Source organism: Lagopus leucura, unplaced genomic scaffold (assembly GCF_019238085.1).
Source record: "Lagopus leucura isolate 7727_CA_CO unplaced genomic scaffold, USGS_WTPT01 Super-Scaffold_100106, whole genome shotgun sequence".
In the NCBI taxonomy this organism is placed as follows: Eukaryota; Metazoa; Chordata; class Aves; order Galliformes; family Phasianidae; genus Lagopus; species Lagopus leucura.
Window position 1 is genome coordinate 429204 of NW_024962325.1, and position 13119 is coordinate 442322.

A 13119-nucleotide genomic window follows, 5' to 3' on the forward strand; every position below is an offset into this window, starting at 1 on the left:
CTGGCACTGCAGCACAGAGTGAGTCCCACATTTATCACAACAAGGAGGCCCAGGTTCTGCCTATTAGGCTTCACATTAAGAAGTCTGAAAGACAGGTTGGATAGAGGGCACAGGTATCTCCTTGGAGGCTAAATATAAAGTACTAAGAGGCTCTTAAAGTGGAGAAAGACATAAGAATGAGTGGCTGAACTCAGACACATTCAAATCAGAAGGAAATCACTATGACCCTTATTTTCTTAAGTGGTGAAAGTGATTGACCACTGAAAGAAACTTCAAACTGGTGCATTCTCTGACCCTTTGTACATTCCATTAAAGGTGTGTTACCTTCTAGAAGCAGCAAAATAGGAATTACTGCACTCAGAGTAGAAGTATTTGACTTCAGTGCGGTAGGTGCAGACATACAAGAAGTCAGGCACTAATGGCTGATCACCCTATTTAGAAAAAAAAAGCCATCAGGAAGTGTTCACTGAAGAATGCATATGTGTGGTTGTCAAAGGTTGCTGTCCTACAGCTGAAGTTTGCGGCGCAGGTTTTGGTATTCTGCATTGTTAAAGTTCATGGAACTTAATTAAATCCCGTTCTGCAAACACTAAACAAAAACAAACTACAATTTCTATTATGCTGACTTTTTTTTTGGCTTGTCATAATAAAACATTGTTATTGGATGTAAAAATTATGGAACAAAGTTATGTCTCCCTGGTGTAATATAACGCAATCCATTTAATACTATTTTAAAACCAAAAACCTCATTAAAACAGACAGAATGTAAGAATGACAAATTGCCTAGAAGGGAGCGTGAGCACGGAATGCATTCCATGCACCCAACTGCTGGGAGCAGCGCATGCTGAACGCAGCTCTGCGGATGTTTCTTTACAAGGAGAGTGGTTAGGGCCTGGAACGGGCTGCCCAGGGAGGTTGTGGATGCCCCGTCCTTGGACCTGTTCAAGGCCAGGTTGGACGGGGTCCTGGGCAACCTGATCTAAATGTGTATGTTTGGTGGCCCTGCTAGGCAGGGGTTTGGAACTACACGATCCTTGAGGTCCCTTCCAACCCGGGTGATTCTGTGTGATTCTGTGTGATGTGACGCGAGCACAAGGCCGCCGTGCAGCTGCTGCTCCCACCCCAGGGTGGGCAGAACCTCGCTGGCCCTTCAGCAGCACCAATTCCTCGCAACGCCACAAACTGTTCTGTGCTGTGCCTGCACAAACGGGTGCAGCCTCAGATCCATAGTGGTGCTCACAGTCTATTAACTACAAAAATCAATACAGCTTATACAAATATATACCCTTACAGCTTCACTATTCATTTGCTGAAATCAGAGCATTTCTGGGTAACACAGCTACACCGTGCTGCCGAACATTTCCTCATCCTTTTGGCCCAAAGGTCGGCATTAACGCAGGGAACAGTCTTGTTGTCTTAAGAACCAACTTTGCATCAGGACTCCAACCTCCAGAACACGCAATTCCCATTTAATACAGTAAAAAAATTAAAAACCCTCATTTTTTTAATCCACATCTGCGCATCAGAAGTGATTGATGCGATCCAATAGCTCATTTCTCACACACAGATTGTAAGAGAATGGTTATGTCAAACGGTGACATATTTTAGAACAAACAGGCTCGTTCCAGAAACACCGCGTCAGGTGAAATGATCCGTCTGATTTTTTTTGAGTTGCTAAGGAACATCAGTAGAGCAACAGTCTCTTTCAAAACATTCTCTCAAGCAGAGTCTGATTCTGGTCTAAATTCAATAGAAAATCTATTTCTGCACATTCTAAGAGTAACTCTTAATGAGCATATGCAAAATGATGACAATTACTGTGAAAATTACCTGTTTGGTGAGAATCAATCACAAACACACAGCTTCCACGTGAAAAAAAAGGGAGAATACTTGCAAAGTTCTCCTACCTCCACTCCTTGGACTTTCAGCTTCATGTGATCCTCTCGGGTGGTTTTCCCATCTTTCCTTTTTTTCCAGCAATACCCATCTTTCCTGTACTTCACCTTCTTCCTATTATACAGGATCATAGAACCATTCTGCGGTCTGCAAACCAGAAACAAAGAATGAGATAAAGCAAAAAAACACTCCAAGAGAACTTATGAAACAGCGCGCTGCAGAGCGAGGAAAGTCTCTGTAGAAAAGCAATATTCCATATTTGGCACCTCTTTCTTTTTCACCTTTCGCCGCTTTGAATCAGGTTAACTATGTTTCACAGCCTGCCAAGTTTTACTTTAGTGTCCAGCGTGTAACAAAGTGCCAACGGCTGGTGTAAAAAAGAAGGAAGAAATAAGAATGACGATGACTTTGCAAGGGCTGCTATTCTTGGGCTCAAATACAAACTGAAAATTAGAAGGAAAGAAAAGCGCAGAGATAAAAAGGCGTTATTCTGGGGGGGAGAAATCTCTGTTCTCAGTGCCTGTGCAGGGTCAGGTCACACCGGTGCCTCTCACACAGCACCAGGAGCTGAAAAGCGTCAGTTCATACATCACTTTCACTGGTTGCACTCAGATCGATGTCAGACGTGGGATAACTTTCTCTTTTTTGAGCAACGTGACTTCAGAGATGTATGAAAACATTTTCCTCTTAAGAAGCACATTGACACTTTAGGGTATCAGTAAGGAAACACGGACATCTGTCCAGCAGACAGGACTTAACGCCTTCTTGCTGCACTGCATTTCACAGAAGTGCTTTGCCATTTGCTAAGCCAACACACAAAAGGGGCATCTCTGCTGAAATATTAAAAAAATACACTAAAAAGACACCATGCATCACACGCAGACAGCAGCACTGTAGATGCTGCAGAAATTTACAGTGGTACATTAGTCACAGTAATTTTGTTTTAGAACACCAAGAACAGAAAGAAAAACAACATTAGCAGCAGCTGCAATAAACAACTTCCATAGGCAGTCCTTGGCTGGAGACACGCGATAAAGCACAGCTCCTGAACCCACAGACACACAGTGAGCAAACAGGGTCCTTCCAGGGAAAGGGAACCCTCTGTTACACTGCTTTCCCTCAGAGAAACAGCACAACATTGCGTCACAACAGACCTTTGTGTCCACGTACTGCACATTCCTATACATTTGTGCATTTATTTCCTCTTCTGGAACTGGGAGGAGAGGGACTTCTATTAAAAAGGTACGCTGCCCATACCAGCAAGAGGCTTTGGTGAGGGATGGTGGGACGCCCTTCCTGAGGAACACTTCTGCCTCGTGACCACAGCAGAACTGCAGGAAGTTTAGAAGGCAGTAATGATGGATACTTTGTTTTGCTGCATCCTTGTCGCTGTGTCACAGAGCGGCTCCAGGACGTGTTTGGTTTCTCACTTGCATTCCTATTAGTTCACACGTGGAAGAAGCACCAAGTTTGGATGGGATGCATTCAGAGCCCAACAAACACTACGGGAACTCAGCTCACAAGAAAAGGTGTTTGTGATCACAGGGAAATCTTCATTCCTGGAACCCAAACTAAAACACAGTATTCCCCTCCCCAGACAATCTGCGTAGGATCACAGAATCATTTGAATTGGAAGGGACCCTGAAAGGTCACACTGTCCCACTCCTGCAATGCACAGGACATCCACAGCTCCACCAGTGCTCAGAGCCCTGCAGCCTGACCTTGGCTACGCCCAGGGATGGGGCAGCACCACCTCTCTGGGCCCCCTGTGCTGGTGCCTCAGCACCTCATTGTAAAGAACTTCTTCCTTATATTCAACCTAAATCTCCCCTCTTTTAGTTGGAAACCATTCCCACTTGGACTATCACAGCAGGGCCTGCTGAAGAGTCTGTCCCCTTCCTTCTTACTGTGTAACAACAGTTTGTGTATCCACAGCCACGTCTAGCAGTGGGAAGCAGAGGGTTTTGTGCCAGCTGATCCTCACAACAAAACAGTCAACCCAGTTATCCGTCTCAGGGAAGCAGCCCATGAAAGGGGTGGAAATAAATAAATACATGAAATTTAAAAAAGTCCTTTAGATCACAGCCTGCATGGCATGGGTACCTCCATAAAGCTGAAATACAAGCCATCATCAGTACAGAAATAACAGATTTTTTCTTGCATATGCAAACATTTATAACCCTAACCCTACTATAACCTGCAACAGAACCTCAGGCGCTCCCCAGCAACTCATCCTCTCCTCCTCCCTGTAAAGAAGACAGCAAGTCCACTGACTGACTGAGACAAGTCCTAGGGCCTGCTTGGAGGTCTTGAACATGTTGACATGGAAGTAAAATACTCCTCATTTTGGATGAGGAGTGGAGAGACCACAAGGTTGAGCTGCGCAACCTTGCTCCTTGCTGGGATTTTGCAAGGCTGAAATCAGTTTTTTGTTCTTTTATTTCTGTGATAAAAAAGAACACAGTCAGAGGTCACTGGAAAGCAGTTAACGAAATTTACACAAAATAAAATAAAACACGATAGAACAAAATCTCTTGGAAATCTCTGGAGCTGTCGATTCTGATAGCAGTGTATCAAGGCAGTTTAACGCTCGTGGAAAACAGCTGGTTTCTAAAGATATCTTCATAAAACGAGAGGCAATTCTAACCTGATATACATTGCTGCTATATTTCTCTTCCTGTAGGAAAAAATAGAGAGGGAAGATCTCCTGCGCTTATCTCTCTTGCTCAAGCACAGCCAAGAGCAATAAATTGATGGCTGCTGCGGGACGCGGCAGATCGAGGGCTGATAGCAGCACTGGGCACACAGCGGGCGCAGAGCTCAGGTCTCCTCTGGAGGTGTTACTGCTAAAGCCAAATGCAAAGGCTTCACCTGCACCTCTGCAGAAGGGGGGAAGGAGCTGTAAGTTTCAGCACCAACTGCTCTGCGGCTGTAATTTCCCACCAGTCCGCTCCAGAGGCGTTTGTGAGAAGTCTGCATCTGAAGTAAGGCGGGATCCTGTGTGTGGCATCAGTCACAAAAAGCAACTGCTCTCCTGCGTGCTAAAACTCCACCTGGAACCACAGCAGCAAGAAGCAGAACTGGAATGATAACAGCAATTTGATTAGGAGCTAATCTGCAGCTCCACAGTGCTCTGTTCATGAATGCAGGACAAAACTGAAGATAATCAAAGAGCATTTTAATGGGGCTGTGCAGCTGCCCATCCCCAGCACCCGCGGCCCTCAGGCTGCCCCAGAGCTGAGTGGCAGAGCAGCAGGGAAGGGCTGGAGCTCACAGCAGGGCACTGCGCTGCCACAGCTGGTGCAATTATTGCTGGTCCCACTGCGTGGAGCTTGCAGGATAGCCTACTTGCTGATGGCCCAAAATAGCACCAAGCATGCAACGAGAGAAGGCTCTGTTACAACTTTGAATTTCCTTCTTTTATGAGTCTGTGGCATTTAAAAGCTGCCTGATCTCTATTTAGGTTGCTTGTTTGTGGCCTGGGGGAAGGAGGGAAAAGGACAGGAAGAGTAATTGCAGAGCAGAGAGCCTTTTGTCTTAAGTATTGATGAGATTTGAGATGCTTCCCTCTCTCCTCCTGTTATTTACCACCACAGCTCTCAGATAAATGGGCACAGCAGTAGAAGAGCTATTTTTGCCCAAGTTGTTCCTGCTACAGCCCGGAAAGAGACACCAAATTCCACGCCAGGCTTATTTTCAAGTGTGTCCCCCTGGGCTCTGCAGGGATCCCCAGCACGGGGCCGAACGAAGCTGCGTGCGCCTTCTTCCGCCTCCCAGCCCCATTTGGAGGGGTTTTTGTTTGGTTCTTTTAATCAAGTTATTTTCTGGGATAATGAAAACCTAAAGCGGCTCATCTTGTTGTGAGCGTGGAACAGACACAAGGAGAGAGCAAAGAGAAAACAAATTAAGGTTAAGATATTTCGGTCAGCTGATGCTTCATATCCGCCTCTCTGCTGTGCTCGTAAATTAAAGCCCCCGCGGCCCAAATGACCGCGATGTTCCCCTAATCATGTTACTGCAATATTAATAAGGCTGCTCAATGCAACTAGTTCCCTCTAAATTGTCCATAAAGATTTGGTAAATGTCAGACATATCATTTAATGAAAACTATGTTTTACTGCCGAGGGAGCTCTGGTTGCCAAAAGGGAATTGCAGATATTGCAGCAACAAAAGAGAGCTTTTTTTTCCCCCGGATGACAGGAAAAAACCCTTCCCCTAGAAGGCCCACTGCTCTAAAACTGATTTTTATTGTGTCATCCCATCTTTATTTCAACTGCCTGGAGGTGTTCAAGGCCAGGTCAGATGAGGCCCTGGGCAGCCTGGGATAGCGTTAAATGTCGAGGTTGGCATCCCCACCTGCAGGAGAGGGGGGTTGAAGCTCGATGGTCCTTGAGGTCCCTTCCAACTCAAGCCATTCTATGATCCTCTGATATGATTCTACGATATCTAAAGCCGCTCTGTTCTTTACAACAAAACCCACAAAAGAAAGTCTGAAGCCCATCAGGGCCAAAAGCAGTGGGCGCCCACAGCTGCGCAGCTCTGCAGAGCAGAAATGGCCTCAGATGAGCAGCGCTGCGTGAGGTCCAGGCGGGTCCCACCAGCACTGAGAGGCAAAGAGGTCATAAGGAATAATCTGTTACACTGAAAAAAAAATCCTCTCAAAATATTCTCCTCAAGTTAATTAAACCAAAGAGGGAGGGCTGAGCTACGATACTCCTGGGAAATCACACACCTGTCTGAATACACTAAGAAAAATAGCGTGTGGCCAGCGCGGGGCGTTTTAAAATAACATAGAATGTACGTAATAACATCTGAAAAGAATGATGCAGTCCGCTAATTCCCTCATCCGGTACTCTGTCAATTTGCTTAAAAGCATCATCTATTTTAGTTCATGTCGCCGGGTCGCTTTGCTTTGCTGGGAATCACATCCAGTCTGTTCCAAACCCTTGGGTTCCAAACCCCAGGGCCTCCTGAAGCTCGTCCACCAGCAGCATCAACACTCACTGCCTGTTGGGAGGTGGGCAGGGGAAGGAACAGCCAGTGTGAGCACAGAGAACCTACATGGAAGGATGGCTGAGATCGTGGGTGGAGAGAAGTGCCAACAGCGAGTGCTCCCAGCGCCTCCCATTCCAGTTACAGCCACGGCACACAGAAACCCGGGCAGGCACATTTTTATCTTGGAGAGCTCTGCTCCATCTGGGTGCCATCAAACCTTCCAGATGATGGGTTTCAAATAAACTTTCTATTAATTTCTTTTCTCTGCTATGTGCAGCATTTAAAGCCCTTATATCACAGCTCCTACTTGCAGGGTAGGAGAGACACATGGTGACTGTCAGCTGTGATTCCTTCTGACTGACATCAAGTTTTAGAAAGGCCTCATCTCCCGTTTCTTGTTTTAACAGGGAAAAAATTTGATGACAGAAGTTATTTCTCCCCTGAGAAATGCTGCTCTGCAAGTCTTCATTTGCCTTGACATTTCTCCTCCACCGTACCAATGGCTCACCGGGAGACTGAAGTCCAGACTGAAAGCTGAAAGAGGAATCTCCATCTGAGCACATCCCCAAGCTGAGATGGTTAGCGTGGCTTTGGGGGAATTCCAAATCATGTCTGAAATTTGCCTGACCTTTGAACTCTTCACTTACGAAATAAAAACTTTGGAAGAGATGTTCTTACCCACATGGGAACAGATGCAAATCCAACAAAAATGCAAACACACCGGATTTTTTCTCTTTAGCATTAAATATAATCTGTACTTAAGATAAAAGTGAATTTATCTGATATCTGCAAAACGTAAGAGGTTAAAGTCTAAAATAACAGATTTAGCAATTTTATCCAGAGTTGCAGTTAATGCAATGACTAATCCCATCAAGGGGACATTAATTGGTGTCTAGATGCTCCTTTTCATAGCAGCAGTAGGCCATAAAACTTAATCCTTACCTCCTCTTTCCAGCATGTAGCCTCAGCGTTCATCAATAAAACTAATGCTGTTCATTAAGTATGAGAGTAATTACCTACGGCTCTAACCAAACGCGAGTGAACGGGCACACACCAGTATGAAGGCATCACCAGGCTGTTTATGGGCGGCCAAGTAAAGCACCTCCATCAGAACAGGATACATGCTGGGAACTGGAACAAACTGCAGCCGCAGAAGCCCTGGCCCAACAAACTGCAGAAGCACTGGGCCCACAGCACAGCCGTGTGCCAGCTCCAGGCAGGCTCAAGGTCCTGCCGTGCTCTCACGGAATCATAGGATGGCTCGGGTTGGAGGGGACCTTACAGACCATCCCGTTTGAAACCCCTGCCATGGGCTGGGGTCCCACCAGGCGAGGCTGCCCAGGGCCCCAGCCAACCTGGCTTTGAGCACCTCCGGGGATGGGGCACCCATCCTCCCCCCACACCTCCATCTGGATGCCATCCTTCCTCAGTCCACACCGTAGGGCACTTTGCATTAGGAAACAGTGCTCTGGGAAAATGCTGACAGCCAAACTCTTACTCAGAGCAATTTTTTTTTTTCAGGAAACAATTTCTATGTGCCATTATGATCTTAAATGGCCCAAAATATCGAACATTAAGAACCTCTCAAAGGCTAGAAATGCAGAAACAGGCAGCTGCACTGCCAGAACCTGCACTGGCAATACTGCAAAATATCCCACATCACCACAACTTGTTCTTCTGCCTCCATTTATCAGACATGCTTTGTGACTCAAATATCTGCATCTCAGGACCATAAACATATCAACAAAAAGAAAATAAACATCTACTGAAGAAATGCTTCATTAAAGAGCTTGAAAGAATTTCCAGAGGGGCTATAGGTTAAGCGTTATTTTAAATCACCTCGGTACACAGGGTGGTTTGATGTACTTTGCTCGTATAAATATATGCCATATTGATTGGGAGCACTGGTCTATGCTTTCCAAATTAGCTCTGCAGAAGAGCAGCCTCATTCAAAACCCTTTATGTCAGAGGAAGAACTTCCATTAGCTTCATGGATTTTGGAGTCCAAACAGAGCCTTTGGCTCACAGCACTCCCCATGTAAATACAGACTCTATTAGACCTTGCCTAGGGTGCAGCTTCAGAATATCTAAGTGGCACAGTTGCACCAGTTCCACTTGGCTTGTTAGACAGAGTTAAATATGATTCTCCAAACTTTTCCTGTTGGGTTAGCACAGCAGAGAAGAGTTATCTGACACACACAGACAAAGCTACAACCAACCCACTGAAGTTTCTCACTCTATCTCCAAATAAAAGACAGAACTGAGGCTCTGAGGTTCATTAGCTGGAAATTCATGCTTAGAAATTAATGTACTGCAAATGAATCTGTACAAAAAACAATTAATAAGGAAGAGTTCCATTACTGGGTGGCTTTTTATTGTCTCTGCTGGTCGGGAGTTTCAACTTTTCAGAATCATGGAACCACAGAATATCCCAAGCTGGAAGGGACCCACAAGGATCACTGCATCCAACTCCTGGCAACTGGGCTACGTGTTCTCACAATGGGGCCATGATCCCCCAGAACGGGGCCAGAAGCCCTCACAGTGCCTCGATGTTCCACACCATGCTGCAGTACACCCCGCCATGCCCTCCTTACTGCTGAAATCACGTCTGGTATTTCTTCTGGTCAATAATGGCAATACCCCTCATGCACACGGTTTGTATAATATGACATGACAGAGGAGCTCTTTTCTTTTTACCACAGTAGCAAGCCAGAACTTGTTTTTAGTACCTTTTCATTTGGCTCACTAAACAGGAATATGCTTCTGGAAACTGCTGTCCCAGAGTTCTATCTGTAGTTCAAGCTGCAGGCTAACAACCGTATTTGGAATCTTTTTTTCTTTCAATAAAGTGATAATTCATATGCTGAGGGTTTGAAACTCTATCCCAGATTTGAAAAAAAAAAAATTAGAAACAATTTTTATGAACTTCTCAGTATGCCAAGCAATTGAAACCTCCTTGTAACAGTATAGGAAAAAAGCTAGAATATTAAAATTGTCATTAAGTGAAATGCATATGAAATGCTAAAAAGTCTTTTGGAAAATTATTTCTTGATATAATGATGTGCTATAGAACTAAATCTTAGTACAAGGCATGAAGAAGGATGGTTGAATCAACTTTGTCCATTTAAATATAATTTTAAAAGAATTGGTGTTCATCTCTTTCTTGCTCAAGAACCTTTATCAATTTTGTTAGCCCTCATTTAGTTCTTATTCCTTGCTCCTATGGGGATGCTGCTTGATTTACTGAGAATTACTTCTTACAACTCATGAATGCTTTAAGCTGTTTCCATATTAATCATCCCAATTCTGTTGTTGTGCTGAGGGGAGCCCATCTCATCTATATTTCCAAATGCACCTATGGGGTTTCCAGAACTCCTTGGTGTTAACTGTTATTCTGTGTTATTGATTGCTCTCTTGTTGGACACAAATCACAATGCCAAAGACCTACAGCTCTGATTTGGTCAGAAATATTGTATGACAGTCAAACTCGCAGAGATGCTGCCAACGACCACCTCCTAACATTGTGAAAAGCACAACTGCTCTGCAGGAAGGTCAGCAGGAGTTGAGCCTTGCAATATTTGCTAAGTTATTTCTGTCTACGTGAGCATCCATGTGTTTGCACATTTTAAAGACAACATGCATTTGCATGCCCTTAAAATTAGCACCCAGGAAGATGTGCTCAGGCACATCTGTCTGCCTTCGCTCCCATCACTCTTTAGCATGAAAAAGGATCTCTTCTCCCCCACAACCGCAGCTCCGGTACTGGCACCGAATCGCTGCTCCTCTACAGACAGGACCGTCACCCCACCACAGTTCCTCATGCTCACACCTCTCACGACTCCAGCTGCTCTTGAACACCTCGCTGGGGTTGCCCACCTCCCGAGCTCCATTCCTGCAGCTCTGACTGCGCCTGGCTGAACGCCCCTGGGAGCCCCTCCTGTCTTTCAGATTAACCTCGAGAAGGTAATCTATTTATTCATATCAATTTGGTTCCATCAATTAATGATGACAAAGCAATTAACTAGAATGCCAGACAGTAAAAAATAACCACATAATGCCTTCTTCGGAGGAAACCTATTATGTAATCCCAGTCGGTCTTCATTAACACGGAGTATTCCAGTAAAAGGTAGTAATCTGGTTATGGCCTGTGAAATATGGAGATCCATACAGTAATTTTTCAGAATTAAGAGCAAAGTATTTTTATCAAATGGAAAGGAAACATTTCTGTGCTGCTCCCGCAAACCTTTTCCAGATGAAGGAGCGGCGCAGCACTGCTCAGGGAGACAGCAGGGTCACGGTCCCTGGAGGTGTTTAAGGCAGATGCAGTAGTAAGGGACATGGGTCAGTGGGCAGTATTGGTGGTAAGTGGACGATTGAACTGGATGACCTTAGAGGTCTTTTCCAGCCTTAATGAGTTGATGGATCCATAATGTAACACAGTGGTGCCGCGCAGGCTGTGCGCCATCACCAGTGATGCGTTAAGTTGGTCACAGGGCTCAGAGGATCCCCTGACAGCTCATCTCCCCACTGCCTGCTCCCTCGGCCACATGGAGTGCTGGGCTGTGCCCAGGTCCTCCCTCCGTCCAGCACTCAGCACCTGCCAACATGAAGGAACCCTCAGACCTCACCACCACGGCCCTCAGAGACACCAGCGCTCCTTTTTATGCTGATACACAAATACGAATGCAGTCAACCATTTCCCAAATACACCAAGCTGTTAAGCATCCTTGACTTAAAGTTTATAATAAACTAACTTTCTAAAAAAAAACCTTGAATTCCTCCGGGACTTTGTTTACAATGCAACTCAATTATTGTTTTATTCGGATGGTTATCGTTTCTTATACCTTCTCAGCTCATCCCATTTCTGAATTTAATTACTTCGCGGTATTTTTAGTTGAGATAAAATTACATGTTTTCAGATTAATTTAGCTGGAGCTGACTTTTAATAATAGCAAATCCTTTTTCCATCGCACCCTAATTTGAGATCATCTAAATGAGTGCGAATCTCTTTTTAAAACCCCACGTCACACCCACATGGCAAGCTGCAATCACAATTTCAAAGCCTCGTGCAGCGTGCCAGACATCTAAGGGTAAATGTTGGCTGACTCTTTAATTAAAGACCCACTGTTTGGCTCTTTCCTCTGTTATTTTCTCAGCTCACGCTGACAGCGAGCAGTCAGGTGATTGCTGTTCCCTACACGCTGGCACCAGAAGCGCTGCTAAAAAAGGCACAAGGCAGGTTTGAAAACACCGACCAAAACAGTTTGTGCTCCCCTGCCAAAAGCAGCATCTCTCTGGTGTCCGGTCACTGCACCGTCCTCCCAGGAGCGCCCTTGCTGGGATCGTGCAGCACGCGTGTGAGCCAGCACTGCCATCTCGTCCTTTTCGTTTTAGTAAGAAAGGTCTGATTAAAAAGCAACGAAAGGAAAAAAGAAAAGGAAAATAGAGCCCTGTGTACGCATATGTTGTGAAATTTATGGAAATAATTAAGAAATAATTAAGAAGTTTAATTATGATTTTCATTCAGGGGAAAAAGTCTCTCGTGAATACTTTCTTTAACCATAGTTACGTATTCCAGAGCATTTTCATTTAAAGCTCTGCAGAATTAAACCACCCTGAGGACAGCATGGACCCTACACTGCATGGGACCTTGAGGAGTTTCTGCGATAACAGAGCAAAACTGCTCCGTAAGGCTCTGGCATTCAGGGATCCACAACAGAAAATCGCGGTGACGCTCTCACAGAATCGTACCATGGAATCATAGGATGGCTGAGGTAGAAGGGGACCTTAAGGCCCCCCCAGATCATACCCTATGCCATGCCCGAGTGCTCCCAGCAGCTCAGGCTGCTCAGAACCCATCCGTGGCCTAGGGCACCTCCAGGGATAAGGCATCTCTGCTGTCTCAGCGGCAGAACTCAGTCGAACTGCAGCTCTCCTGAGGTTCTGTGCAATGTTGAGCAAACTGAAACCTCCCTGAAATACTGTAAACATCATCTTTAATTTCAGTACAGGATTTTGGGGAGGAAGACGGTGGGAATGTTTTACTGCCAGGGATGGAAGGGCACACACAATTTATTCACTCACATTGCAACTGAGCGTTCTGAATATCAGGGAGTTTGCTTTTTTCATGAATATAAAACACTCCCATTACAATCCATGTTTCCACACTGCAAACACTGTGCAGACTGAGGAGTTCAGGTATTCATTTGCATCTGTCCCATCCAGCAC

General features: G+C 45.2%; 1 protein-coding gene across 1 annotated transcript in view; it reads right to left on the reverse strand.

Annotated features, from left to right (window-relative positions):
- Nucleotides 1-13119, reverse strand: part of CAMTA1 (calmodulin binding transcription activator 1) — a 203854-nt gene that overhangs the window by 135059 nt on the left and 55676 nt on the right. Inside the window, exon 3 of the mRNA XM_042887728.1 lies at nucleotides 1908-2043. Coding sequence (XP_042743662.1) covers nucleotides 1908-2043 — 136 coding nt within the window. The remainder of the gene's footprint in view (nucleotides 1-1907; nucleotides 2044-13119) is intronic.